This window comes from Bombina bombina, chromosome 1, assembly GCF_027579735.1.
Source record: "Bombina bombina isolate aBomBom1 chromosome 1, aBomBom1.pri, whole genome shotgun sequence".
NCBI classification, from domain to species: Eukaryota; Metazoa; Chordata; class Amphibia; order Anura; family Bombinatoridae; genus Bombina; species Bombina bombina.
The window spans coordinates 1383338419-1383365912 of NC_069499.1; the positions used below are offsets into that span (position 1 = coordinate 1383338419).

A 27494-nucleotide genomic window follows, 5' to 3' on the forward strand; every position below is an offset into this window, starting at 1 on the left:
TCCACAAGGATCACTTCATGTTCCTAAGATTTGCATTTCTGGACCAACACTTCCAGTTTGTGGCCCTACCATTCGGCCTGGCGACTGCCCCAAGAGTCTTTACAAAGGTTCTGGAAGCGCTGCTCACGGTGGCGAGAGCCAGAGGTATTGCAGTGGCACCTTATCTGGACAACATCCTGGTCCAGGCTCCATCCTACAGTCTCGCAGAAGACCAATCGAGGGCTCTGATTCTTCTCCTTCGATCCCATGTATGGAAGATAAGCGTAGGAAAGAGTTCCCTGGTTCCCAGGGAGTATGGAGTGGAATTCCTGGGCACGATAATAGATTCCATATCTATGAAGATATTCCTGACAGAGACGTTGCAAGATTGCGTCCAGCTGTCTTGCCCTTCAGACCTCGTCAAGGCCATCTGTGGCCCGGTGTATGGAGGTGATTGGGCTCATGGTACCCAGCATAGATATCATTCCATATGCCAGGTTCCATCTCAGACCTCTTCAGTTGTGCATTTTGGGACAATGGAACGGCGATCACTGAGACCTATCTCAACCGATCTCTCTGGACAACCAAATGAGGGAATCCGTCTCTTGGTGGATCTTTCCGGGCCAACTGTCCCAGGGGACATCCTTCTTGAGACAATCCTGGGAGATTGTGACCACAGACACAAGTCTGTCAGGATGGGGAGCTGTTTGGGGTGCCAGGAAGGAACAGGGCAGGTGGACTCGAGAGGAGTTGCTTCTCCCGATCAGTATTCTGGAACTTCGAGCGATCTTCAACGCTCTGAGGGCTTGGCCCCTTCTGTGGTTGTCCCGAATCATTAGATTCCAGTCAGATAACATTATCTTTGTGGCTTACATCAACCATCGGGGGGAACGAGAAGCTCCCTAGCCATGAGGGAAGTATCTCGGATTTAGGAGTGGGCAGAGACCCACAACTGTTCACTATCAGCGATCCACATTCCAGGTGTGGACAACTGGGAAGCAGATTTTCACAGTAGACCATTGTTTCATCCGGGGGAATGGTCTCTCCATCCCGAGGTGTTTGCGGAGATCTGCATCAGATGGGGGATGCCGGAGATGGATCTCATGGCGTCCACACTCAACTTCAAGCTACCCAGATACAGGTTGCGATCCAGGGATCCCCAGGCAGAGCTGATAGATGCCTTAGCGGTGATTGGGAGTTCAACCTAGTCTACATATTTCCACCGTTGCTACTTCTACCTCGAGTAGTGACCCGCATCAAGCAGGAACAAGCTTGGGCTATTCTAATTGCTCCATCGGGGCCACGGAGGATGTGGTTTGCGGATCTGGTGGGGATGTCATTGTCTTCTCCATGGAGGTTACCTTGTCGCAGAGATCTGCTGGTTCAGGGTCCCTTTCTACATCAAAATGTTGATTCTCTGAGGCTGACTGCGTGGGGATTGAACGCTTAGTCCTAGCCAAGAGAGGTATTTCTGAGAGAGTGATTGATACTCTAATTCAAGCCAGGAAACCGGTCACTTTGCGCATCTATCATAAGGTGTGAAGGACCTACTTGTCCTGCTGCGAGGAACGTGGATATCCCTGGCATAAGGTTAGGGTATCCAGGATCCTGTCCTTCCTCCAGGATGGGTTGGAGAAGGGACTTGCCGGCAGTTCCTTAAAGGGACAGATTTTGGCTTTATCTGTACTGTTACACAAGAAGCTTGCGGAGCTTCCTGATATTCGGTCCTTTGTTCAGGCCCTGTCTAGGATCAGACCTGCGTTAAGAAATTCCGCTCCCCCTTGGAGCTTAAACTTCGTACTTAAGATTTTGCAGAGGGTTCCATTTGAGCCTATGCATTCGCTTGACATTAAAATTCTTTCCTGGAAGGTTCTATTCCTATTAGCTATTGCATCGACACGCAGAGTCTCTGAGTTGACAGCCTTGCAATGTGAGCCTCCTTACCTGGTTTTTCTCTCCGATAAGGCTGTGCTTCGCACTGGGTTGGGATTTCTTCCCAAGGTTGTGTCGAATCGTAACATCAATCAGGAGATAGTAGTTCCTTCCTTGTGTCCTAACCCTTCTTCTTCAAAGGAAAGGTTACTTCATAATTTGGATGTGGTTCGAGCCTTGAAGTTCTATCTTCAGGCTACGAAAGAATTCGGACAGACTTCGTCGTTATTTGTGTATTCAGGGAAGCGCAAGGGGCAGAGGGCCTCTTCCACTTCCCTGTCTTTTTGGTTGAGGAGCATTATTCGCTTGGCCTATGAGACAGCGGGACATAAGCCTCCTCAGCGGATTACGGCTCACTCAACTAGGGCTGTGGCTTCTTCATGGGCCTTTAAGAATGAGGCCTCTATGGAGCAGATTTGTAAGGTGGCTACTTGGTCCTCCTTACATACTTTTGCTAAATCTTAAAAATGTGATGTCTTTGCTTTGGCGGAAGCAGCTTTTGGGAGAAAGGTTTTGCAGGCTGTGATACCCTCAGATTAGGGTCCGCCTCCTTTTGCCCTCCCGTTTTTTTCATTCATTGTCCTCTAGAGCTTGGGTATTTTTTCCCCACAAGTAATGAATGAAGCCGTGGACTCTCCTCCCATTAAGATGGAAAACATACATTTTCCATCTTATCCGGTGGGCGGTCCTAAATTTATTTTTGTTCTTCTGGCACCATTTATACCCTGATATTTCTCCTACTGTTCCTTGTTCCCTTGGCAGAATGACTGGGGGATGAGGGGAGTGGGGGAGGTATTTAATCCTTTGGCTGGGGTGTCTTTGCCTCCTCCTGGTGGCCAGATTTTTAATTCCCACAAGTAATGAATGAAGCCGTTGACTCTCCTCCCACAGATGGAAATGAAATTATCAGGTAAGCATAATTTTATGTTTTTAGTCAAAAGTTTTAAATAAAAATTTGGAACCCTAATTGATGTCATTGCTAACACCTGTATTTGTCCTACTATTTCATGTCAAAATTATTGCTGTGAAAAAGGTCTATTACACCAGGTTTGTGTAAAACATGCTTGAGCATTACATACACGTGTAGTATAAGTTTTTAATTTATTAGAAGCTTGCTACTAAGACCAACTTTCAATCACATCATTCCATTCAAAATGACATTACAGAATATGACAGACATACTTTTGCACCAGCAAGGCTACTCCCAAAGGGAAATCGGCAAAGAAACTGGATACTCAAGATGTGGTATTCAAGCTGTTATAAAGAAATTTGAACAATCAGGAGAGGTCAAGGACAAAAAAAGGACTGGAAGGCCAATAAAACTTTCAAAATCTGATGAGAAGTTTCTCAGTTTCTTCTTTGAGAGACCGGAAGAAGTCCTGGTTCAGCATCTAGCAGCTTCATCGGGATGCCAAGTTGACCCTTCTACAGTCCGAAGAAGCTTGATCAGGAATAGTCTTTGTGAAAGGGTAGCAGCCAAGAAAACACCTTTTCGGAAGGGGAACAGAGTGAAAAGGCTAAGATATGCAAAGCTCACAAAAATTGGAAATGAAGATCAGTGGAAAAGAGTATTATAGAATGCCGGTGAGGTAGCTCAGTTGGTAAATGCCCTGACTACAAAAAAGCCTGTTCAAAAGATCCATGGTCACAGGTTCAAATCCCGGCAGGGCCGACTCAGCCCTTCATCCTTAATGAGTACCATTAAATTGGGTAATAATAACAGTTGCTGGTTTGGTTAAAAAGTGCTTTGAGTCCCACTGGTAGAAAGGTGCTATGAAAATACTAGTTAATAATAATAAGTGAAGAATCCAAGTTTGAAACTTTTGAGTCCAGTCGTCGACAATATGTGAGAAGTTGGAGAGAGATAGGAGTGCTTGTGGCCTTCAGTGAAACATGGTGGAGGGTCTGTCCTGGTTTGGGGATGCATCCCTGCCAGTTGTGTTGACGATAAAATACAGACAGGTGTTAATTCATCATACCATTCTCTCTGGAAAGCTCCTGCTTGGGAATGGTTTTATTTTTCAGCATGATAATGATCCCAAGCACACTGCTAATGCAGTGAAATAATATTTGGAGACAGCTGATGAAACACTCAGTCATGGACTGGCCTCTACAGAGTCCAGACCTGAATATTATAGAAGCAGTATGGGATCACCTTTATAGAGAAAGAAATAAAAGACAATATGTATGTGTGTGTGTGTGTATAAATGATATATATATATATATATATATATATATATATATATATATATATATATATATTTACCATTTAGTAATACAATTGCTAGTAAGTCCACTGAATGTTAAAGGGACAGTCAACGCAAAAATAGTTATGTTTAAAAAGATAGATAACGCCTTTATTACCCATTCCCAGATTTGCACAACCAACATTGTTATATTAATATACTTTATAACATTTAAACCTCTAAATTTCTGCCTGTTTCTAAGCCACTAAATATAGCCTCTTATCACATTTTTGTATTAGCTTTTCACAACAGAGGAGTGCTAGTTAATTTGAGCCATAGAGATAACATTGTGCTCATGCCCATGGGTTGTGCACAACACAGCACTAATTGGCTTAAATGCAAGTCAATAGATAATAAATAAAAAGTCATGTGATCAGGGGGCTGTCAGAAGAGGATTAGATACAAGGTAATTACAGAGGTAAAAAGTATATTAATATATAACTGTGTTGGCTGTGCAAAACTGGGGAATGGGTAATAAAGGGATTATCTATCTTTTTATACAATAACATTTTTTGAGTTTACTGTCCCTTTAAAAAGACAAAAGGCTGATTTTATTACTTGACTGATACAATTTCTTACTAGCTTGGTACTAATATAAATTGCCATCATTGATAAACAGTATGTGTAAACTCTATGATACTGTATATTTCTTTGGGTTGTAAAGAGGGTCTGATCAGGTGAACCATTAGCACACTGTTTTTCCTTCTCTCCATAGCTGAGAAGGGACCCCAGGTGGACTCAGAGCTAATTAGAAGATCCAAGAAAGAGAGATGGAGTCAGTGGTCACTCCGTGGCGGTATGCAGGCGCTATCTGAAGCCCTTGAAGGATTCCTACGAGAAAGAGGTGTAGAAATTCATAAAGATACTCCTGTGAGGCAGCTGGAGAGGACAGCTGATAATCGCTGGAAGGTAACAGCAGGAGGGGGGTGCTACTAAATACTTAATGACTGACCAGGATAAACTTACCACCTTGTTTATATAGGTCACGCTTGCTGATGGCAGCATCACTGCAGATCATGTGTTCAGTGCTCTTCCAGCCAAAGGTAACAACCTTTTTCCTTTATTTAACAAACATTAATCTAAAATGTTCCATCACACACATGAAAGAGCACCATTTAACATTGTTATTACATGAAAAAAGTTGTGAAAAGTGACATTGTACTGTAAGTTTTCCTCCCCCTTAATGTGTTCCAATTATGTATTTTACCTGCTGCTGTATATTACACTGTTTGCAAAATGGCTTATTTGCCTTTATATTATTATTATTTGAAATAGCTGCCTGCTTTTGCCTGTTAAAACCACCACCTATAACAATATATCATATATTTTAGTAATAATAATACTGCAGTATTGACTGTATAGAAAAGCTATGTAAACAAAATGCAGCAGAAATTAGCCTCCCAGTGAAGGAGAAAGAGAGCTCAGCCCATTTGGACATAATATACAGGTGCATAGATCGATCAGATTACATATACTGTAGGATCAGCCACCTTCCCATCAGGTATACTGAACCTTTCATGCTCAGATAGTACTTCTGCATCAAGCACTATACAAATGTTATCAGAAGCCGGCTGAATACAAACACATTCAGCCTAAACAAGTGTGTAATGCAGAAACAAGGGCACAATGAGCAGCTGTTGGCTGACAAAAACAAGACAACCAATGCTGTGCATTGTAAGTGAGACTGCACACTAGGCATATAAGAATACTGGTATACATGATACCCGACACCAACATGATGCAAGAGACTTGCATCATTCTGTCACCGTGTGCTTAAAAATAATTGTCATTGTAAACAAAAACAAGCAAACAAAAAAATAATAAACATTGCACTGAATTTTTCTGGCAGGAAGTGTCCTATACTTACCTTAAAAGTTGGGCTTTGGGTTCTGTCCTTCCCACTTAAAGGGGAACAACTCATTGGTTATAAGTGATACTTAAGTGAGCCAAGGTAATTTATATTAATGTCATTAGTAAAGAACTGTTTTTTGTTCATGCATAAATAAAATACCTTCATGAAAACTTTTCTTTATTGAAGGCACCACTGCCTCAGTGCCTTCCACTGTCCTTCATCTGCTTCCCACAAACTACTTGTGGCTTCAGCTAATCCAGAGCTAATACTGGAGTAATTCAGCACATTTGTAAGGCAGTGAAAAGCATTAGACTTTTTCCTGGTGTCTTCCAAACTATGTAATAAATAGCCTTTTCAATTTCATAAAGACATTTTATAGCTTTCAAGTAAATTCTGCTACATTAACAGATTTATTTTTTTCCCCCAAGAATAACAATGCTAGAACAAGAAGTGATTATTTAATCTTACAGAAAAGTGGATTTACAGTATCAGAGTTAGACATGCAGCACATGAAATACAAACCTGGTAGTGTTATCATGTAAAGTGTACAGCCTGTTGTACTTGATGGCTTAGCAAGCACTGGAGTCTTAAGATAGTTCTCATTTTTAGCCCTCAGCCAACTCCTTCCCACAGAGGCCGAACCTTTGGCAAGAGAGCTGCGTCAAATGAGCACTGTGACAGTGGCTGTCGTGAATTTGGAATATGATGGGACCATAATGCCAGTTATGGTGAGTTTGTTATAAGCTCCATATGTATAACTGTCACCTAAAGACATTCTGCAGATTATTGGTGTGAAGAGAATTGCCCAATACTACTACATTATTCTTAGAACAGTGAGGATATCCTGAAAAAAAAATTGCAAGTGAAGAAAGTCATTTCTTAGCCTCTATATTAAACACTGAGATCAAACACTTTAATACAAGATACACTTTTTAGAAATTCGAATAAAAATAAATAAAATATTTTATTATGTGTAGTACCAAAAACCTTGCTTTATACATTTATAATTTATTTTGACCCCTTTTCCTGTAATATCATTTTGAAAATTGTGGGCTTCCTAATCCCTGAAAGCATTGGTATTGCAGACTCAAGACTTCACAAGCTTATCACAGCTATATTCTTCCCAGTCATTGTTTGCTCAGTCTGATAACCCATTAAAATCTAGAGATGCGCATTCGGCAGTTTTGTTCACTGCTAAATGCAGAAGTTGGAGGCTGCTTTTGGTATACATACATATGTTATTTGAACAAGTTTTTGAATGTAATCATTTTTTTAACCACTAGGTGGTACATTGGTATGTTTTTGGTACCTTTTGATACACTATTTAAATATTATTATTATTATCAGGTATTTGTAGAGCGCCAACAGATTCCGCAGCGCTGAATAGTATGATAATATGAGAAAGTTCAAGCTATTTTGTTGTTGGATCCCCCACATATTGCAAATAAAGGTTACTTTAATTCGCTGGAGATTTGGACATTTTTTAGATGTTTGAGCCACAGCAGCATATAGTGCCCTTGAAAATTATTTTTAACTCTTTCAAGCAGAGACAACAGTGCTTTTTCCACATCTGCTCATTAGACAAGTAGAAGTGGACACAGACTCTGCACCCAAAATGAATGGTATACTACTATTATGTTATACGTCAAAGCAGAGCCTGTAGCAAACTGCCAGGACCCCACGTTGTCCCCACAGTGATAACAAATATGGCTTCAATTAGATGAGGGTACTACTATATATGTAATACAGATAGTATTCTAGTAACTGTATAGGCAACAGCCATGCACTGTGTGTAATATAGCCAGCCACTGATCAATTATTATTGTTATTATATATTTTACACCAAAATGAAAAGGTGCGATATTAGAGTACTAGACCACAAAGCAGTGCCAGGAGCCCACGGTGTCTCCACTACAATAACAAATATGGTTTCAGTTAGATGAGGGGTACTACTATATATATGTAATACAGATAGTATACTAGTAACAGTATAGGCAACAGCCATGCACTGTGTGCAATATAGCCAGCCACTAAGAAAATATTGTTATATACTTTACACACAAATGAAAAGATATGCTACTATGGTGCTAGACATCATACAGAGCCAATAACACACTGCCATGATCCCACGGTTTCAATTAGATGAGGTGGACAAAGGGTTTAAAATTAAAACTTTTTTCCCCAACAAAGCCAGGGCTCAGGCAGGAGTTCTACCAGTCCAACAATGCCCTAATCCCCCCTAAAAGCACACACAGAATGAGAAATAGCTGACCGACGTACACACAACTGCACTGTCCAAAAGTGAAAGTGATTAAAGGTGGCCGAGCTTCTCTTACTCTCCCTATGCTAAGTTAATATGACATTTTAATTGCCTGACTTGCTGTCCCTCACATCAATCATTTAGTAATACTCTGTCGCAATTGGACAGGGGAAGTTGTACACATGAGACCCCTGTACAGAACTGCAAGCAAATGAGCTGATTTGTCAAACAATATCAGCTCTTTCCCCCTTTCCTGTGTTCTCTGCCCCTTTGTTGCTACTGAAAGTGACGAACAAAAAGAAATGCAACTAAAAAACATGCTAAATCTTGTCAGGGAAGAAGGAAAAACTGCTGCCAGACATTGTGAATGCTGATGGAAGTCCAAGTGTAACCACAGTCATAGGGGAATCACAGACTGGAACACCTGACATGTTTTGCGCAGGCGTAGCTAGCAACATTTTGTTAGTTGCTCTTTTCGGGCCTTGGTCCATTCGTCTAGTTGTTAAGCTGATGAATGTCCGAATGGGCTAAAATTTGGACGAAGCTGAATAAACATGATTTTCCTTCATCAATGCTTAGGCACGAGATGTTTTATTGCCAGTTCAGCAGGCCAGTATTTGCTTCTTGCATACAGGAAGCATGGGTTGAATCAACTTCCATATAGCCCCTTTGTGAGGGTTATTTTTATTCGAATTTCTAAAAAGTGTATCTTGTATTAAAGCGCTCGATTCTACAGCCACTATTAAAGGGACATTAATCACTAAATAAATGTTAGTTAGAATGATGCATACAAAGAAAAGATTAGTCCGAGAACATGTAGATGTATTTTTTTTTAAAGTTTCATTAGCTTTTATTTTGTCAATATTTAAAGTTTTATTGTCTATAAAACAATGAGAGCTGCCATGTTGTAACTTAGGTTACCTTCTCTGCTTTGGCCAAATAGAGACAGTTATAAATAAGTCACTAGAGTGTGCAGCCAATGGCTGTTTGGAATATAACAGTGTTTTTCACTTCCATTTCCAACAGGAGCTGAATAGTTTACAATTTCAGAGTGGGAATTACAGGAAAAGGGGGCAAAATAAATATTAATCTTAAAGTGTTTAATGTCCCTTTAAGTGTAGTAGATGTGGAATGACAGGAGTATCCCTCATTCATAGGCACTGTTGCCAATACAGAAAGGGAATAAATACACTGTACATTTTGCACAACAGCTGACTTTTCTCACTGCACATTTATGCTATTCTCCTACTCCTCTGCCCTCAGTCACTCCAAGCAAAAATATTTAAGATTTATATCATATCTGTTCTCTTATCCTGAATGTATGTTCTCCAATTTTAATGCCCTTGTGTGCCCAACTATACCTCGTTGCCATTTCCCTATCAGCACAAGACACAGTCATGTACTTTAAGAATAAAATCTATTCTAATTGATAAAAATTAACCTTGCACCATAACAGTTGTTCACTCCTAACAAATCATCACAAATGCCAACAGCCGCCTACCCAGAAATTCATATTCTGTTACAAGGGATGTGGTTTCTGACCCGTTATCTTCCACCATTTTATTGTCAATCCACTTTAATCTATTTTCTCAATGTTGGCTTGCATTTTTCCTAATTACACCAACCACACACACACATTCAGCCTCTCCCTTAAAACTTTTCCATCATCCCTCAAACATGCGCTAATCTCAGCTCTCTTTAAGAAACATTCACTTGTCCAGCACCCCCCCCCATCTACTGTCTTCTCTCTTCTGTTTAAAATGTCTTGAAAAACTTGTATAAAAACACTTATCACACTTTCTCTCTTAAAGCTCTTTTCTTGTACCTTTGCAATCTGTTTGTTTGTTTTTTTCCAACATTGTGCGGTCACTAGTGTTTCCAAGAGGACTAATGACTTCTTACAGCAAAGGCTAAAAGCATCTTCTTCCTGCTAATCCTTTCTGATCTGCCAGTAACTTTTCCTAATGCTGACCATCCTCTGCTGCTCCAAACACTCCACTCTTTTAGGTGACACAATATCTTGACATTGGTGACACAATATCTTTCTAGCAAGTGGTACTCTCTAGGTACATTACAGTTTCAGCCTCACTTCCCAACCAACCAACATGTAAGAAATGTGCAACACAGGAGGCTTCATCCAACTTGATTGAGAAAACGTTGATTTCCTTTGTTCTCATTCAGTTGAGAGCTTGGTAGAACTTATTGGCATTCATTGGCCTTGTATATTCCGTCCCACACTGCACATCTAGACATTAATTCTGATTATCCTATTTTCATGACGGAATAATCTAGATTTTATTAAAGAGACAGAGACAAGTATTTTGCATTACCTTTCACTTTACTACTCAGACAGCATTTTTAAAGTAAAACACTTGAATATTAACAGAAAAAATATGTTGACAAAGTGTATATATGAGACCAATGAGAACAGTCCTTGAGTGGTCAGAGATAGTAAGGACCAATCAGATGCATCATTGTATCCATATAGAGACCAGAAAGTGGCAAAACCTCCTCTTTTCTCACTGAAGCGAAGAAAACATAAACCATTTCCAAAGGATAAAAACAGGAACAGTCCACAAATAGCAATCCATAGAAGAATCAGAAACTTAGATGAACCAGAATGTTGATTGAAGAAAAACGTAATACTCCTCCGGGATAAAATTGAGGAAAACTTGCTAGAAGAAACAGTGGAAGTTGATTGAAGGAAGCAATTAGGTGAATCCAAAATTCTAGACGAACTCTTAGAATCCTGTAGAGGAAGGATTTGGAACTGAAAAACAAATAAAAAGTCATTAGAATAACATAAAAGACTTTAATTATATATACCTAGGGAATGGAACACATTAAAAAAGTGGTGGGAAAATACTCGTCTCTGTCTCTTTAATAAAATCTAGATTATTCCGTCATGAAAATAGGATAATCGGAATTTTATTACAAGAACAGAGACTCCTAAGTTTAAAGCAAAATAAAAATAAATAAAATAACAATTAAATTATAATACAAGTTGATGAGGAATAGAGTTAATGGGTTTAAAATAAAATTGTCTGAAAGTTTTGTCATCAGACCAATCTGCAGCATTTAAAATTTCCTGTAAAGAAACAGATTTAGAAAAGGCTTTAGAAGCTGAAGCTCCTTGAATAGAGCGCGAAGAAAAAAATATCATCTACACCAGCTTCCAAAATAACATTTTTGACCCATCTACTAATAGTGGGTGAAGAAACTGATAAGTGAGGGGAAACAAAAGAAATTAAGAGTTGTTTAGAAGAAGAAGATCTAAGATGAGCCGTTCTGGATTCATATTCTTTAAGACAAAGAACTATACAGAGTTTTGTTTGTTCAAAAAAGTAGGGATAGAAAATAGAGGAAGATAGCGTTTTAGTTCTACGAGATAAAGTAAAAATTACTCCTTGAGGAGAAAACATTTTTGAATTATAATCAATAGCACGAACATCTGAAACTCTTTTACAAGATAGTAAACATAAAAGAGTTGCAAGTTTGACAGAAAGTTGTATTAATGATAATTTATCATTCTCCGGCCATCTTTGGAAAAGAGAGATGACCAAATCTACGTCCCAAAAGGAAGAATATTTAGGAGTAGGGGGTCTCTTTAGACTAATGGATTTTAATAATCTACAAATAGTAGGATTTTGACCAATGGGAAGATTATCATAGAATTCATGACTAGCTGAAATAGCTGATCTAGCTACATTGATGGATCTATAAGCTAGACCTTCAACAAAAAGGGAAGATAAATAATTGATTATTTCATTTAAAGGTGCTGAAACGGGATCCAAATGTTTGTTACCGCACCAGCTAGACCACTTAATCCAAGCGGAAATATAACACTTTTTGGTTCCAGGGGCCCAAGAGTCTTGAAGGAAGATTTTAGCTTGCTCCGAAAGCCCATTGCAAGACCAGGATCCCCTGAAATTGTCCAAGCTACCAGCTGGAGATTGCCTTGAAGTACTAAGGTGTGAAATTCTCCGCCTGGATCTGTAAGAATATCTGGAATACTGGGAAGAAGAATTGGAGGAAGGAATGACATTTCCAGAAGATATGGGTACCAAACTTGATTCGGCCAAAGTGGAGTGGAAATCTGATGTCTCTTGACAAATAAAAGAGTCCGAAGAACCATTGAAAACGGAGGAAATGCATATGCTCCTTGAGGAGGCCATTGTTAGAGAAAATCATCTATTGCTAGAGCTTCTGGATCTGGTTTCCAACTGAAAAAGGGGGAAATTTGATGATTTAACCGAGAAGCAAAAAGATCTATTACAAATGGACCTCTCAACTGATGAATTTGATGAAAAAGAAAAGGATTCAACATCCAATCGCTGAAATCCGTAAGGTATCTCGAACCCCAGTCTGCCATTTGATTGTTGAGACCAGGAAGGTATTCTGCTTGAACAGAAATGTTTTGGGAAAGACAATAATGGATAAAGTCTTTGGTTAAAACCAATAACATTCTTGAAGTTGTTCCACCTAAACGGTTTATATATTGAACAGCTGATATATTGTCCATACGAAGAAGAACAGTAATGGGGTGAGAATGTTTGATAAAACTTTTGATGGCAAAAGCTCCTGCCAAAAGTTCCCGACAGTTTATATGAAGATTCTTCTCCGAATGAGACCATTTTCCTCCTGAAATTTGGGAACCACACCTTGCTCCCCAACCAGAGTTGCTTGCATCCGATTCTATAATTATATCTGGTGAGCTTCCAAAAATGGCTTTGCCATTCCAAGCTTCTATGTTGATAAGCCACCAATTCAATTCCTCTATAGCTTCTTCTGATAAGTGAATCAGATGTTGATAAGAAAAACCTTTTCTGAGGTAAAATATTTTCAATCTCTGCAACGCTCTGTAATGTAGAGGAGCTGGAAAAATTGCTTGAATGGAGGAAGAAAGGAGGCCGATAATTCTGGCCTAAAAGACGAAGAGGAAAACATTTCTTGTTTAAGGTATAAGAAATTTCCTTTTCTTTCATGTAATTAGCAAGAGTCCATGAGCTAGTGACGTATGGGATATACATTCCTACCAGGAGGGGCAAAGTTTCCCAAACCTTAAAATGCCTATAAATACACCCCTCACCACACCCACAATTCAGTTTTACAAACTTTGCCTCCCATGGAGGTGGTGAAGTAAGTTTGTGCTAGATTCTACGTTGATATGCGCTTCGCAGCAGGCTGGAGCCCGGTTTTCCTCTCAGAGTGCAGTGAATGTCAGAGGGATGTGAAGAGAGTATTGGCTATTTGAATTCAATGGTCTCCTTCTACGGGATCTATTTCATAGGTTCTCTGTTATCGGTCGTAGAGATTCATCTCTTACCTCCCTTTTCAGATCGACGATATACTCTTATATACCATTACCTCTACTGATTCTCGTTTCAGTACTGGTTTGGCTATCTGCTATATGTAGATGAGTGTCCTGGGGTAAGTAAGTCTTATTTTTTGTGACACTTTAAGCTATGGTTGGGCACTTTATACGTAAAGTTCTAAATATATGTCTTTAAACTTATATTTGCCATGATTCAGGATAATCAGTATTCCTTCTTTCAGACTGTCAGTTTCATTATTTGGGAAAATGCATATGAATAAATATTTTTTCTTACCTTAAAGAAATTTTCTAATTGACTTTTTTCCTTGCGGGCTGTTAGGCTCTCGCGGGGGCAGAAAATGCTTCAATTTATTGCGTCATTCTTGGCGCAAACTTTTTTGGCGCAAAATTTTGTCATTTCCGGCGCCATAGTTGACGCCGGAAGTTTACACGTGGTTGCGTCATTTTTGACGCATGTGTGTTACAGACGTTTTTTTGCGCCAAAAAGTGTGGGCGTCATACTTGGCGCCAAAAAATGTGGGCGTCATACTTGGCGCCAAAAAATGTGGGCGTCATACTTGGCGCCAAAATATGTGTGCGTCATACTTGGCGCCACTTTTTTTCACATTATTTCAGTCTCACTTTTTTGTTGCTTCTGGTTGCTAGAGGCTTGTTTGTTTTGCATTTTTCCCCATTCCTGAAACTGTCATTTAAGGAATTTGATAATTTTGCTTTATATGTTGTTTTTTTCTATTACATATTGCAAGATTTTCCATAAATTATTCCTGGATCAGAACATACTGAGGGATTCCTGTTGACTAAGAAGTTCTACCAAAGCTAAGATCATTTATTTTAAATGTTATGAATCTTTATCTTTAGCTATGGTTTGTAATAAGTTATCAGGATAAACTTTTACATGCAGAATCCATTAGTATTTATGCTTTATGTATTGCTTTTCTTTTTACATCTTATGTACAAGATATACTTAGAAAATTTATAAGAATATTTTTCTGATTCTAGGTTAAAGGCTTTGTCTGACTTTGCGCCTTCTATTAAAAATTTTTAGGTCTTTTTCAAACTTCTTTTTGATGAAGTTTCAAATGACCAACAACATACTGAATTATCCTTCTCTGATGACGTTTTTTCTCTTTCAGAACTTTTCTTCATCAGATATTGACACTAACAAATCTACTTTTTATTTTTTATTAGAGTACATTTGTTTGTTGTTGAAAAGGTGTTGATTATTTTGGATATTGAGGTAACTAGTTCTTTTTCAAAACTAGCTAACATTTTATTTCTGCTTATTTTATCTTCTGTGTCTTCAGAGGTTTTTTTCCATTCCTTCATACTAGGGAATGGAATAGGCTGACAATTTTCTTCAAAGGTTTTAAATTATATTCTTTGCCGGCAGTTAAATTCAATTTTGAGGGTTCTCCAATTTAATGGGGCTATCTCTACTCCTGCTAAATTATGCTATTGTTTCTATAGCAAAATAGTATTTATTTTCTTTTTAAATGGTTGTATCCTATTTAAGGAAAAAATTTTATTTTCAGGTACTTTTCTTGGACCTGTAATTTATTTGGATGATGTTGCTTTTGCTCCATTTTTTCTGTTTACTTTAAAGATCAAGTATCAGATTATGTATTATTTAGCATTGTTAAGGGACAAAGTCTACTGCTCATTTGAGGTTCAGACTGGGTGCTGTTGCATTTGTCTTGTTGGCTGGTCCCTTAACTGGATTAACATGCTAATAATTTTATTTGTTTCTTCATTTTTATTGAATATTTTCACAAATGAGGTTTAATCTATGTCTTTAGTTGTTTTTAGCTAGAAGAAATTTTGTGATTTCTAAAAAATCCTTATTTCTTTTTTTCCAAGATAATCAATTATTTGATTCATATTGGATTCAATTCTTAACTGTTACTCTGGGCTTCAAGATTAAGTTCTTAGACTAAAACTTTAAGCTTATTTTAGTTTGGTTGTTCTTACTAAAGAACAAAATTCTAAATTCTTACCCAAGTAACATGTTTTTAATTAGAAGTTTTTTTGGTTCTATTCGGTCCAAAATTCTTAGATTTTGGGTACAAAATAAAATTTGAAGTAAAACCGTCTGTGAGAAGTCTTTTTCTCTCTATTATATTCCAGCTATTCCAGTAAGGCTAACACTTTCCTTAATGTAACATAGTAACATAGTAGATAAGGTTGAAAAAAGACTGAAGTCCATCGAGTTCAACCTATACAAATCTAAAATACTTACAAAAAGCTCCAGTTAAGCTTAAATAACCCCATTAAAATGTGACCCATTTAATACTAGCAATCATATCCATGAATTTTGTTTATATACAGAAATTTATCCAGACTATTTTTAAATGTATCTATGGTATTGGCATTCACTACCTCCTTTGGTAATGAGTTCCACAATTTTATTGCTCTTACAGTGAAAAAACGTTACCGTTGCAGGAGATTAAATCTCCTTTCCTCCAACCTTAAATTATGACCTCTTGTCAGAACCAATTTTCTTGGAATAAAAAGAGCTTCTGCCATCTCTGTATATGGGCCTTGAATATATTTATATAAAGTAATCATGTCACCTCTCAAGCGCTTTTTTTCTAAAGAGAACAGACCCAGTTTGGCTAGCCTCTCCTCATAGGTTAATTTCTCCAATCCCTTTATTAGCTTTGTGGCCCTTCTCTAAACTTTTTCTAGTTCTGCAATATCTTTTTTAGCAATCAGTCCCCAGAACTGCACTCCAAACTCAAGGTGAGGTCTTACCAGGGCTTTATATAATGACAGAATTATGCTTTCCTCCCTTGAATCAATGCCTCTTTTAATACATGCTAGTATCTTATTAGCCTTTGAAGCAGCTGCCCTGCATTGTGCACTCATCTTTAGCTTGTTATCTATTACTACTCCCAAATCCCTTTCCTCCTGTGTTTGGCTAAGTCTTGTCCCATTTAAAAAATACATAGCCTGCTTATTTTTACTTCCAAAATGTAGAACCTTACATTTTTCCGTATTAAATCTCATTTTCCATTCACTTGCCCATAGTTCTAATTTTAGCAAATCCCTTTGCAAAGAGAGTTCATCCTGCTCTGACCTAATGACCTTACTTAACTTAGTATCATCTGCAAAAATAGAGATGTCGCTATTTAATCCTTGCTCCAAGTCATTTATAAAAATATTAAAAAGAACAGGGCCCAGTACTGATCCCTGGGGGACGCCACTGATTACCTTTGTCCAATCTGAGTATGATCCATTTACTGCTACTCGTTGCTCCCTATCTTTTATCCAGTTATTTATCCATGAGCTAACATTTTCAGCTATTCCCAGTCCCTTAATTTTGTGCATTAATCTCTCATGTGGCACTGTATCAAATGCCTTTGCAAAATCTAAGTATATCACATCAACTGATTCCCCTTTATATGTGTTTCAGTCCCATATATTTTGGGTAATGTTGAAGTGCGGTTGATCACCTGTTGAGGATCAAGCGCTGCTCAGAACTGGAATCTTCTGGGGTATTTATTCCAGTTCCATTTTTAGGATCTGGGTTTTGGGGTTTTATTCAAAACTATTCATTGTTCCAAAGATAGAAAATCTTTTTCTTATATAAATGTACCATCTTTTAGATTGGTATTTATATGGTCTATTCTGACTTTTTTTGGTCAGTGATAGCATTATTTGTTTTCATTAGATACAATAGATGCATATCTTCATTTCAGTTTTCATTCAGATTATTTTTATTTTCTGAGACTACGGAATCTCATATGATTCAACTTTGTTTTTTCAAGACATGGTTAGAGGATCTTTTTATCAAAAGCTCTTGATTCCTCACACAAGGGTCACCTTTTTTAGGTTTCCAGATAGATTGTGTCACTGTCTTTGTTTCTAACAGATAAATGATTTTTTTCTTATTGAGTTCCGTCTGTCGGTACCTTCAGTCTCTATTATTTCCTTCAGTTGCTATATATGCATGGCAATTTAGGTCTTATGGCTGCAGCATTGGATTCATTTCCCTTTGCTCATTTTCATAGAAAACCTTTCCAGTTTTTTATGCTACATAATGGTGCAGGGATTCTAGGATTTCACTTTTTAAATCTTCGAATTCTATGTTTATCTATCTTTGATTCGGTGGTTAAGATCACCATCATTTAGTTCTACAGGTCTCTTCGATTCTTTCAACCTGGACCATGATCTCTATAGATGCGAGTCTTTTAGGTTGGGAGGCTGTCTGAGGTTCTCTGTCAGCACAAGGGGTTTGGAAATCTCAGGAGGCGAGATTACCATTTGATATTTTGGAACTCCGTGCATTCCCAGAGTTCTTCAGTTGGTTTCTTTTGAAGAAGAGACGTTTATTGTTTTTTTCAGACATTATCACATCTGTGGTGTATGTCAATCATCAGGGTGTGACTATCAGTCTTTAGACTGTGACAAAAGTATCTCGGATATTGCTTGGGCTAAATCCAGCTCCTATCTAAATTCTGGGGTACTTTTCCCAGGTATAGACGTTTGGGAAGCGGATTATCTCTGTTAATCAAGCTTTACATCCGGGAGAATGGTCTTTACCCAGATATGTTTTTCAATTTTTCAGATGTGAGGGCTTCCAGAAATAGATCTGTTGGCCTCTCGTCTTAACAAGGAACTTCCCAGGGGCCAATTTCAGGTCCGGGGATCCTCAGGCGGAAGTAGCGTATGCATTGACACTTCCTTGGAATTATCATTCTGTCTATATCTTCCGCCTCTAGTTCTTCCAAAATTCTAATGGAGCGTTCGTTTGTACTGCTGGTGGTTCCAGCATGGCCTCACAGGTTTTGGTATGCGGATCTCATTCGGATGGCCAGTTGCCAACCTTGGACATTTCCATTAAGACCAGACCTTCTATCTCAAGGCCCATTTTTCCATCAGGATCTCAAATCATTTAATTTGAAGGTATGGAGATTGAACGTTTGATTCTTAGTCATAGAGGTTTCTCTGACTCAGTGATTAATACTTTGTTACAGGTTTGTAAATCTGTCTCTAGAAAGATTTATTATCGAGTTTGGAAGACTTTCATTTCTTGATGTTCTTCTCATAAATTCTTTTGGCATTCTTTTAGAATTCCTTGAATTTTACAATTTTTCAGGTTGGTTTAGATGAGGTTTTGTCTGCAAGTTCTTTGAAAGGACAAATCTCTACTCTTTCTGTTCTTTTTCACAGAAAGATTGCTATTCATTCTGATATTCATTGTTTTGTACAGGCTTTGGTTTGTATCAAGCCTGTCATTAAGTCAATATCTCCTCCTTGGAGTCTCAATTTGGTACTGAGGGCTTTACAGGCTCCTCCGTTTGAACCTTTGCGTTCTCTGGACATTAAAATTACTTTCTTGGAGGCGGGGCTTGGCCGCACTAGCTGATGGCCGCATTTTAAGTTAGCTCTGAAGCCTCGGTAATCTTATGAAAGGTAGAAAGTAACCCACAGCGTGTCAGAACTTTGGAAATTACAGCAACAGCTCCTGAGAACTGCGTGAATAAAAATACTAAACCTGCGACTTATCCGGACGGTGTGAAACCACTTAATAGCAAGATGCGTGGTGAGGCCTAAAACAGAGCGGAACCAGCCACCATTTCACAAGTGCCTAAACTGACTTTGATGAACACACCGCACTAGAACGAGTGATCAACTGAATATACAGAGGCTCTATAACCGGACCGGTGCCTCGTGATAGAGGAGTACAACAACTCTGTGCCGTGGACAATCTTGCCTCATCATACCGGGATCACGCCACCCGTGCAGACACTCTTACCGCTAACATCCGATCGGCTGACTGCAATCAGGTAAAACATCCAGCTGATACAGTCCACGGACAGCAGTGGCCACATACTAGATAGGAGGGAGCCTGAGCATAGGGTGAGCTTGAGAGCCAGTCAAGCGATACTAAAGTGAGCACTACCTTTGGGCCTGACCGGAGGAGGGCCTCCTAGTTCATTTCTAGCCTGTTAGAAGTAATTATTAGAAGCACAGCAGCACTATACTCAACGCAGTACCCACTATATATAATTGCTATCGTGTTTCACTGAGAAGGGGGAGATACGCTCAATTAAACATACAGATACAGAAGGACAGAGATATAAAATAACAGCTGAGCACATTACAACAACACCGGAGCCCCTCTTCCTGAGACCAGTGCAGGGTGCCTGTACAGTATTTATCCACTGACCTCAGAGTTGTTAACATGGCTAATAGACGCATTACTAAACCCCTTAAAGGATCCCAATCCTCTAACTTGGAAAGCTACCTCATCACAACAGACACCACTGCAAACACCAACAGGGATAGTGTGGAACCCAGCAAGCAGAACACTGCAGTCCAGACATCCAACTCAGACCCACCACTATCTCACTATGTTACTAAAGAGGACATCAGACACCTCTCCTCTAAGAACGATATAAAAGAAGCAATGTTTGATGTAAAGTTACTATTTGGGGAGCTTAAAAAAGACATAGCTGCTGTAGACCATAGAGTCACTCAGATGGAGGAGGCACAAGAAACAATCCAATCTGACCTACAACAACAGGGCAGTAATATACAGTCACAGGAAGCTACAGTTCAAAACCTCACTGACAGGATTGAGGACTTAGAAAACAGGAGCCGGCGCAATAATTTGAGGCTCCGTGGGGTCCCTGAGACAGTGGCCCCCCCTGATATAGAAAGATATGTGCAGGCCCTGTTCAAACACCTCAAGAACTCCCCAAACACAACTGAAATCCCGGTTGAAAGAGCACATCGGGCCCTTAGGCCTAAACCTCCAGCCAGGGCCCCACCTAGGGATATTATTATTAAACTCTTGTCCTACCGGGACAAGGAAGAAATTCTACGGCACTCCAGAAATAAACACCCTCTAGTATTTGAGGACACGGAAATTCAAATTTACACAGATTTGTGTCCAGCAACCCTCCAGAAGCGGAGGGACCTGCGCTATATTACCTCCACACTCAAGGACCATCAAATCCAATACAGATGGGGATTCCCCACCTGCATTATAGCAACAAAAGATGGCACCTCGGCAATCTATAGAACACCAGCTGATCTTCCCACTCTAAACCAGGCCTTTGGGCTGCAGGTAACCCCGCCGGGCAATATGGTGGCACCAGCTCGGCCTGGACCTGAAAGAGCTCGAGATGAAAACGTCTACTGACTCTAGCTTGATAAGTCAACTCCCTGGACACAGATCCACGGACATGCTCTACCTGGCATGTTCCACCCTGGAGACTGGTGGCCCCTGGGGTGATAATCATCGACCCAACTGATCTTCCAGACAGATAAGTTACCATTAATTCAGATATGTTTTTCCCAAAACAGCTTACTCATACACAACTCCTGATGAACATTTTGGTTTGAGCTTTTACCACCCTACCGGGTAGAGGCATCAAAATTTGGACAAATTGACTCTGTGATAATCTAGATAAATAGCCCCTGGGCTAGATATGACCTCTACACTGTAACATGAGTACATAAGGAGTTTTATAATTGTTCTTTTTGGGTTTATACTGTATTGTCAGACTATGTGAACACACCCTAACATAGGCTTACTTATGCAAACTCCCCCAGCTTATATTGATACAGCGCACAACACCTCCCCGCAGGAACATAACAAACAACACTGGGAGGGACTGTGTGTTCAAAAATGTGTATTATGGTTGCTGTCTCCTGGGGATATGGGCAATGGGTCTTCACTGTTGTGGGGCATGTTGTTTTGTGGTTCATATTTGTCTGTTCCCTCAATGTTATTCATTGCTAGTTCATATGAGAGTTCTGACACTGATTGTTTGATATTTCTTTATTTGGGTTACTTTACCTACAAAGTTTAATGTTTGCATTATCATCCTACATAAGAGTACTGAGGTTACTACCTCCTGTATCATATTTCTATTTGTATTTACTGACTGTACCTCTACAGTCTACACTCTTTAACCTCTTCATCTACCCGAGCGGCAGGTGGGGCTTTTAACTCTGGTCCTACAGGCCATATCGGGACTATCTGCTCCTTTCCCTACTCTCTCTCTTTACCCTTCACCCGAATTTCTGGAAGCTCTTTCTTATCTTACCTGATCACACGTCCTCAAATCTTCTCCTGCTCCCCCCTTCATTTCCTCTTCTCCCTCCCCTCCCCCCCCCCCCCCCCCCCTCCCCTCCAACTTTTTTTTTTTTTTTTTCCCCTCCTCACTAACATGCATCCACGTACCAAAGTACACTCACTTGAACTTCTTACCATAAATGTTAAGGGATTTAATAGTCCCGAGAAACGCTCTATAATCACCCGAGATTTACACAGACTGAGAGGCGATATAGTTTTCATCCAGGAAACACACTTCTCAAAACATAAAGAACCAAAATGGTTTAATAGGAACTACCCTGTAGCACAGTTTGCCTCTGGTCCTTCAAAAAAAAATGGGGTTGGGATACTATTTCACCATTCAGTCCCATTCCAAACAGAACAGATAATGAGAGACCCTAATGGCAGGTATCTAATTATTACAGGCACACTTTATAGGAGACCAATAACCTTGGCCAATCTCTATTTTCCACATAGAGCTCAAGACATATTTTTCAAAAATGTAGCACTTAAATTACTAGAATTACAAAAAGGAACACTATACATAGGGGGGGACTTTAATGTCTCCTTGAGTCCAGTTTTGGACACCTGTGATGGCCTCTCCAGCGCTCCTCACAAGGTACTCAAACACTTAACGCGATCCCTCAGGGATCTGGTCCTTCACGACATCTGGCGAACCATGCATCCAACGGAAAAAAATTACACCTTCTACTCTCATCCTCACAAAAAATATACGAGGATTGACTACCTCCTCACCGATTCCGCGGGCCTTGCGATAACAACTAGCTGCTCGATTGCTCCGATTACGTGGTCTGATCATGCCCCGGTTAGATGCACGATCAACTGGCCCAATACACCGATAACACCATTTGTTTGGCGGTTAGACGAATATCTACTTGATGATAAACATCTGGTACAAAAACTAAACGACAGCATTGAAGAATACTTTCGTCTAAACGCAGATGGAAACTTAGACAACGCAGTTGTATGGGAAGCTCATAAATGTGTCACTAGAGGCCTGCTTCTGAGACACAGCGCAGCTCTACGCAGGTCCAAAAGAGACACCTACAATGATCTGCTAGCGAAAGTAGCTCAAGCAGAACTAGCGCATAAAGAGCAACCTAATAGTGAGGGAAAACAGGAGAACCTGGCGGCTGCCAGATCAGCCCTGTTACGCCATCTGCGAGAAGAACAACACAAAAAAGCACTAATTCTTCGCCAACAATTCTTCGAGCATAGCAATAAGGCGGGTAAATTTCTGGCACGAGCCCTTGCCAGGAAGAGACTCCGCTCGTACGTCTACGAAATGGTTGATAACCAAAACAGGGAGTGCAAAGACGGTCAATCAATTGCCAATGTCTTTGGAAATTTTTACAAATCCCTATATAACCTGCACACTACAGCACATGGACGGGAGGCCCCTGTGGATGGGCAGACCCCTGAGCAGGGGATACTGGATTACCTTGCAAAAACTGATTTACCAAGTCTGTCCGACGAAGAGGCAGAACAATTGGATGCCCCTCTCACTGCTGAGGAGATTCTTAAAGCTATTAAAAGCCTTCCAGTAGGCAAAAGCCCTGGTCCGGACGGATTTGGGTCCCGCTATTATAAAAAATTTGCGGGACTTCTAGTCCCACACTTACTACTACTGTTCAACAGGCTACCTGTAACACCTGAGCTACCACGCTCGATGCTGGAAGCATTCATTTCTGTCATCCCGAAGCCGGGTAAACCAGAAAACCTGCCTGGCAGTTACAGGCCCATCTCCTTGCTTAACTGCGATGTTAAGATCCTGGCCAAAGTGATCGCAAATCGCCTCAAAACTTTTCTCCCTAGGTTGGTCAGTACGGACCAAACAGGGTTCATCCCAGCTCGAGAAGCCCGGGACAACACCTTAAGGGTTGTGCAACTGATCTCTTATGCACAGGCCAACTCTGCTCCGTTGGTACTTGTCTCAACGGATGCGGAGAAAGCCTTTGACCGGGTGAACTGGGCCTTTATGAGACATACATTAGGGAAAATGGGGTTCGGCGCACGCTTCACGAACTTTGTATTCTCCTTATATTCGAACCCTAGCGCTAGAATTCGTGTAAATGGCTTTCTTTCAGATCCCTTCCCTATATCCAACGGTACAAGGCAGGGGTGCCCTTTGTCCCCCCTGCTATTTGCTCTGGTTATAGAAGTCCTGGCGTGCCGCATTCGAACCAACAGTGACATTGTTGGTGTCCGGACGGGAGGAACAGAACACAAGCTGGCAATGTATGCCGACGATGTCCTACTAACTCTTGCTGATAATGCACGTTCACTGCAGGTATCGCTGGAGGAAATTGAGGCGTTTGGCTGTGTGTCGGACTTTTCATTAAACCTCTCAAAATCTGAGATCCTGAATGTCTCCATCCCACCGGAGATATTTGTGGAGCAGGGGTACAGATGCCCTTTGAAAATAGTACCACAGCACCTGAAATACCTAGGAATCAATTTAGCCTCCACTGTCAAAGAAATGGTCAACGTAAACTATAAAAGTATTAGGGATGATATTCTACGGGACTTTGCGGCTTGGGGAAATAAAACCATCTCCTGGATGGGCCGCATAAACGTTGTCAAAATGAATGTCTTGCCCAGGGTCCTATATATTATGCAGGCTATCCCTCTGGCATCAGCTGGCCACTTAATCCAACAGATTCAAGCGGCAATAGAGACATACATCTGGAAGGGATTGAAGCCCAGGATACAAAAACTAACCATGTATCTTCCTAGAAGCAGAGGCGGGGCTGGCGTCCCACGCTTGCATACCTACTTTAGAGCTATCTTACTACAACGACTTGTAGAGTGGTGCCACTGCTCACAGAATAAAGCTTGGATAAACTTGGATAGAGAGATCCTCCAAAGGGGGAACGTTGGTTCACTCGCATGGATCAGCCCTAACCACCGCCCAAATTGGGCAGTACAGTACCCCCTGATCTGGGATGTGTTGCAGACCTGGGACAGATTACTTAGGAGTGGGGGATATATCTCTACGGCTATCTCACCAGTTATGCCGGTCCGGGAAAATCCAGATAATGGTATTGAGATCAAACCATTCTCTCATGACGATAACTACCCACTGTCGGAAGCTGCCATATCAAATGTGCTGACAGACGGTAAAATTAAAACACAGAAGGAGTTGGCGGACTGGGACGGTAAATTATTCTCCTCATGGTTTAGAGTGGCCCAATTGAGCCACTTTGTCAGCACTATCAGCGAGAAAGACTCCCTTAGTAGGCAGAAAACGCATTTTGAAGCGCTATGCACATCAGAGACCCCACCAAAACATTTGATCTCGATACTTTATAAGCTTTTGATGGAAGGAGGTGGGGAGGTGGTCCCCTCGTATGTAGCTGCCTGGAAGAGAGATCTAGAGCTTGAGATTGACACTAAAACCTGGCAAGTAATTTTTAATAGAGCTAGGCGTGCATCGGCATCTGCAAAATTACAAGAGATGCACTTCAAATTCCTGAGTCGGTGGTATCTCACCCCTCAGAGGCTGAAAAAACTTTACCCCAATGCCAGTGGGGAGTGCTGGAGGGGCTGCGGGGAGGACGGATCTATACTACACATTTGGTGGCACTGCCCACACATACAACCCTTTTGGGTGAGCGTATTTAGAGAAATTAGCAGATTGTTACAGATCATTCTCCCACCGAACCCTAAATACCTGATTTATCACGAGTTCCCAAAGTTAGCTATGGAAGCCAAACGCCATTTGTTTCTTTTAATGCTAAATGGAGCTAAGGGACTTATACCAAGACACTGGAAATCTCTCCAAATTCCGAGTACAGAGGAATGGAAAGCTGAAGTCCGAAATTTACTAGACTTAGAGAGATACCATTATCTTAGGACAGGGAAGCTAGAAACTCACGAGTACATGTCATTAATCTGGGATGGTAGGAATATATGATCTGCTCTGGTGTCTGTTAGAGTACAGGTGTAGATCCTATAATTGCTACGGTAATTGGTCTGTGGAACATGATTCAGTCCCCTTTCACCCTCCACTTTCACCCCCATCCCCTCCCCCACCCCTTTTGGGGGCGTGTGGTTTTTTTTTTTTTTTTGTTTTTTTTTTTTTTCCCCTTTACCTCGCTCTCTCCTTCTTCTCTCGTCTCTCTCTCCATCATCTCCCCATTCTCTGGACCCCCTCCTTTCATAATCTTCTTACTTATATCCTATTTTTCCCCAATCGCCCCTTAGGTGATATCTCCTTTATGCGCTAGTATTATATACTGAGTTGAACGTTTTACTGAAGAAGCCTAACGCAATATGAGGCGTTTATCTTGGAGCCCGTATTCTTATGGGCTCTGGGATGGGCCCATGCCTCGATCAAGCATACTCAGATTTTCTATGTCTTTCTTTCATTATCCTTTGATATGTTTTAAATTTCGCACTTAATAAGCTCATGTAACAATTAACCATATGTCAATAATGTTCAGATGCTCTGTTCCTATACAACACTCGTGTAATGGCTTAAAATGTCTCCTTACAATGTTGGTTTGTTAAGCACCCAAGAACAATTGTAATGTAACACATCAATGAGACAACTGCTGTAACATAATGTCTGTTTATTAAATAAAGCTTATTGTTTAAATAAAATTACTTTCTTGGAAAGTATTGTTCCTTTTGGTTATCTCTTCTGCTAGAAGAGTTTCTGAGTTTTCTGCTCTTTCTTGTGGATCTCCTTTTCTGATTTTTCATCAGGGTAAAGCAGTGTTCCTTCCTGTTATTCATTATTTTGTTCAGGCTTTGGTTCTTACCAAACCTGTCATTAAGCCAATTTCTCCTGCTTTGAGTTTTAATTTGGTTCTAAAGGCTTTACAGGCTCTTCTATTTGAGCATATGTTTTCTCTAGACATTATTTACTTTCATGGAAAGTATTGTTCTTTTTAGACATCTCTTCAGCTAGAACAATTTTTAATTATCTGTTCTTTCTTGTGTCTCCTTTTTCTGATTTTTTCATCAGGATAAGGTGGTTTTTGCTATCCTCATTTCAATTCTTACCTAAAGTTGTGATTTCTATCAACATTAGGGAGGAATTATTGTCTTTTGCTAAGACTTCTTTGGTAAGATTCTTACATTCTTTGGATATGGTAAGAGTTTTGAAATCTTATGTTGAAGCTATTCAGATTTCAGATAGTCTTCTAGTCTATTTGTTATCTTTTCTGGTGTTAGGAAGGTCAAAAGGCTTCTGCCATTTATTTGGCATCTTGCTTAAACTTTTGATTCATCATGCTTATTTGGAGTCGGGTGGATTCCCGCCTCGGAGGATTATGTCTCATTCTACTAGGTAAGTTTCTACTTCCTGGGCTTTTTAAGAATGAAGCTTCTGTTGATCAGATTTGCAAAGCAATGACTTGGTCTTCTTTGCATACTTTTACTATGTCCTACCATTTTGATGTTTTCTCTTCTTTAGAAGCAATTTTGGTAGAATGGTACTTCAGGCAGCTGTTTCAGTTTGATTCTTCTGCTTATATTTTCAGTTTTTTTTTCATTATAAAAATTGAAACTTTTTTGATTTGGGTAGTGGATTAATTTTTCAGCGGAATTGACTGTCTTTATTTTATCCCTCCCTCTCTAGTGACTCTTGCGTGGAAGTTCCACATCTTGGGTATTTATTATCCCATATGTCACTAGCTCATGGACTCTTGCTAATTACATGAAAGAAAACATAATTTATGTAAGAACTTACCTGATAAATTCATTTCTTTCATATTAGCAAGAGTCCATGAGGCCCACCCTTTTTTGTGGTGGTTATGATTTTTGTATAAAGCACAATTATTCCAATTCCTTAT

The 27494-nt window shown here is 40.0% G+C and overlaps 1 protein-coding gene across 2 annotated transcripts in view; it reads left to right on the forward strand.

The window, feature by feature from the left end:
* The window catches only part of PPOX (protoporphyrinogen oxidase), a 123017-nt gene that overhangs the window by 46138 nt on the left and 49385 nt on the right, over nucleotides 1-27494 (forward strand). For both annotated transcript variants that reach the window (XM_053704486.1, XM_053704487.1), the window contains exons 7-9: nucleotides 4873-5066; nucleotides 5140-5200; nucleotides 6619-6737. In XM_053704486.1, the coding sequence (XP_053560461.1) occupies nucleotides 4873-5066; nucleotides 5140-5200; nucleotides 6619-6737 (374 nt within the window). The remainder of the gene's footprint in view (nucleotides 1-4872; nucleotides 5067-5139; nucleotides 5201-6618; nucleotides 6738-27494) is intronic.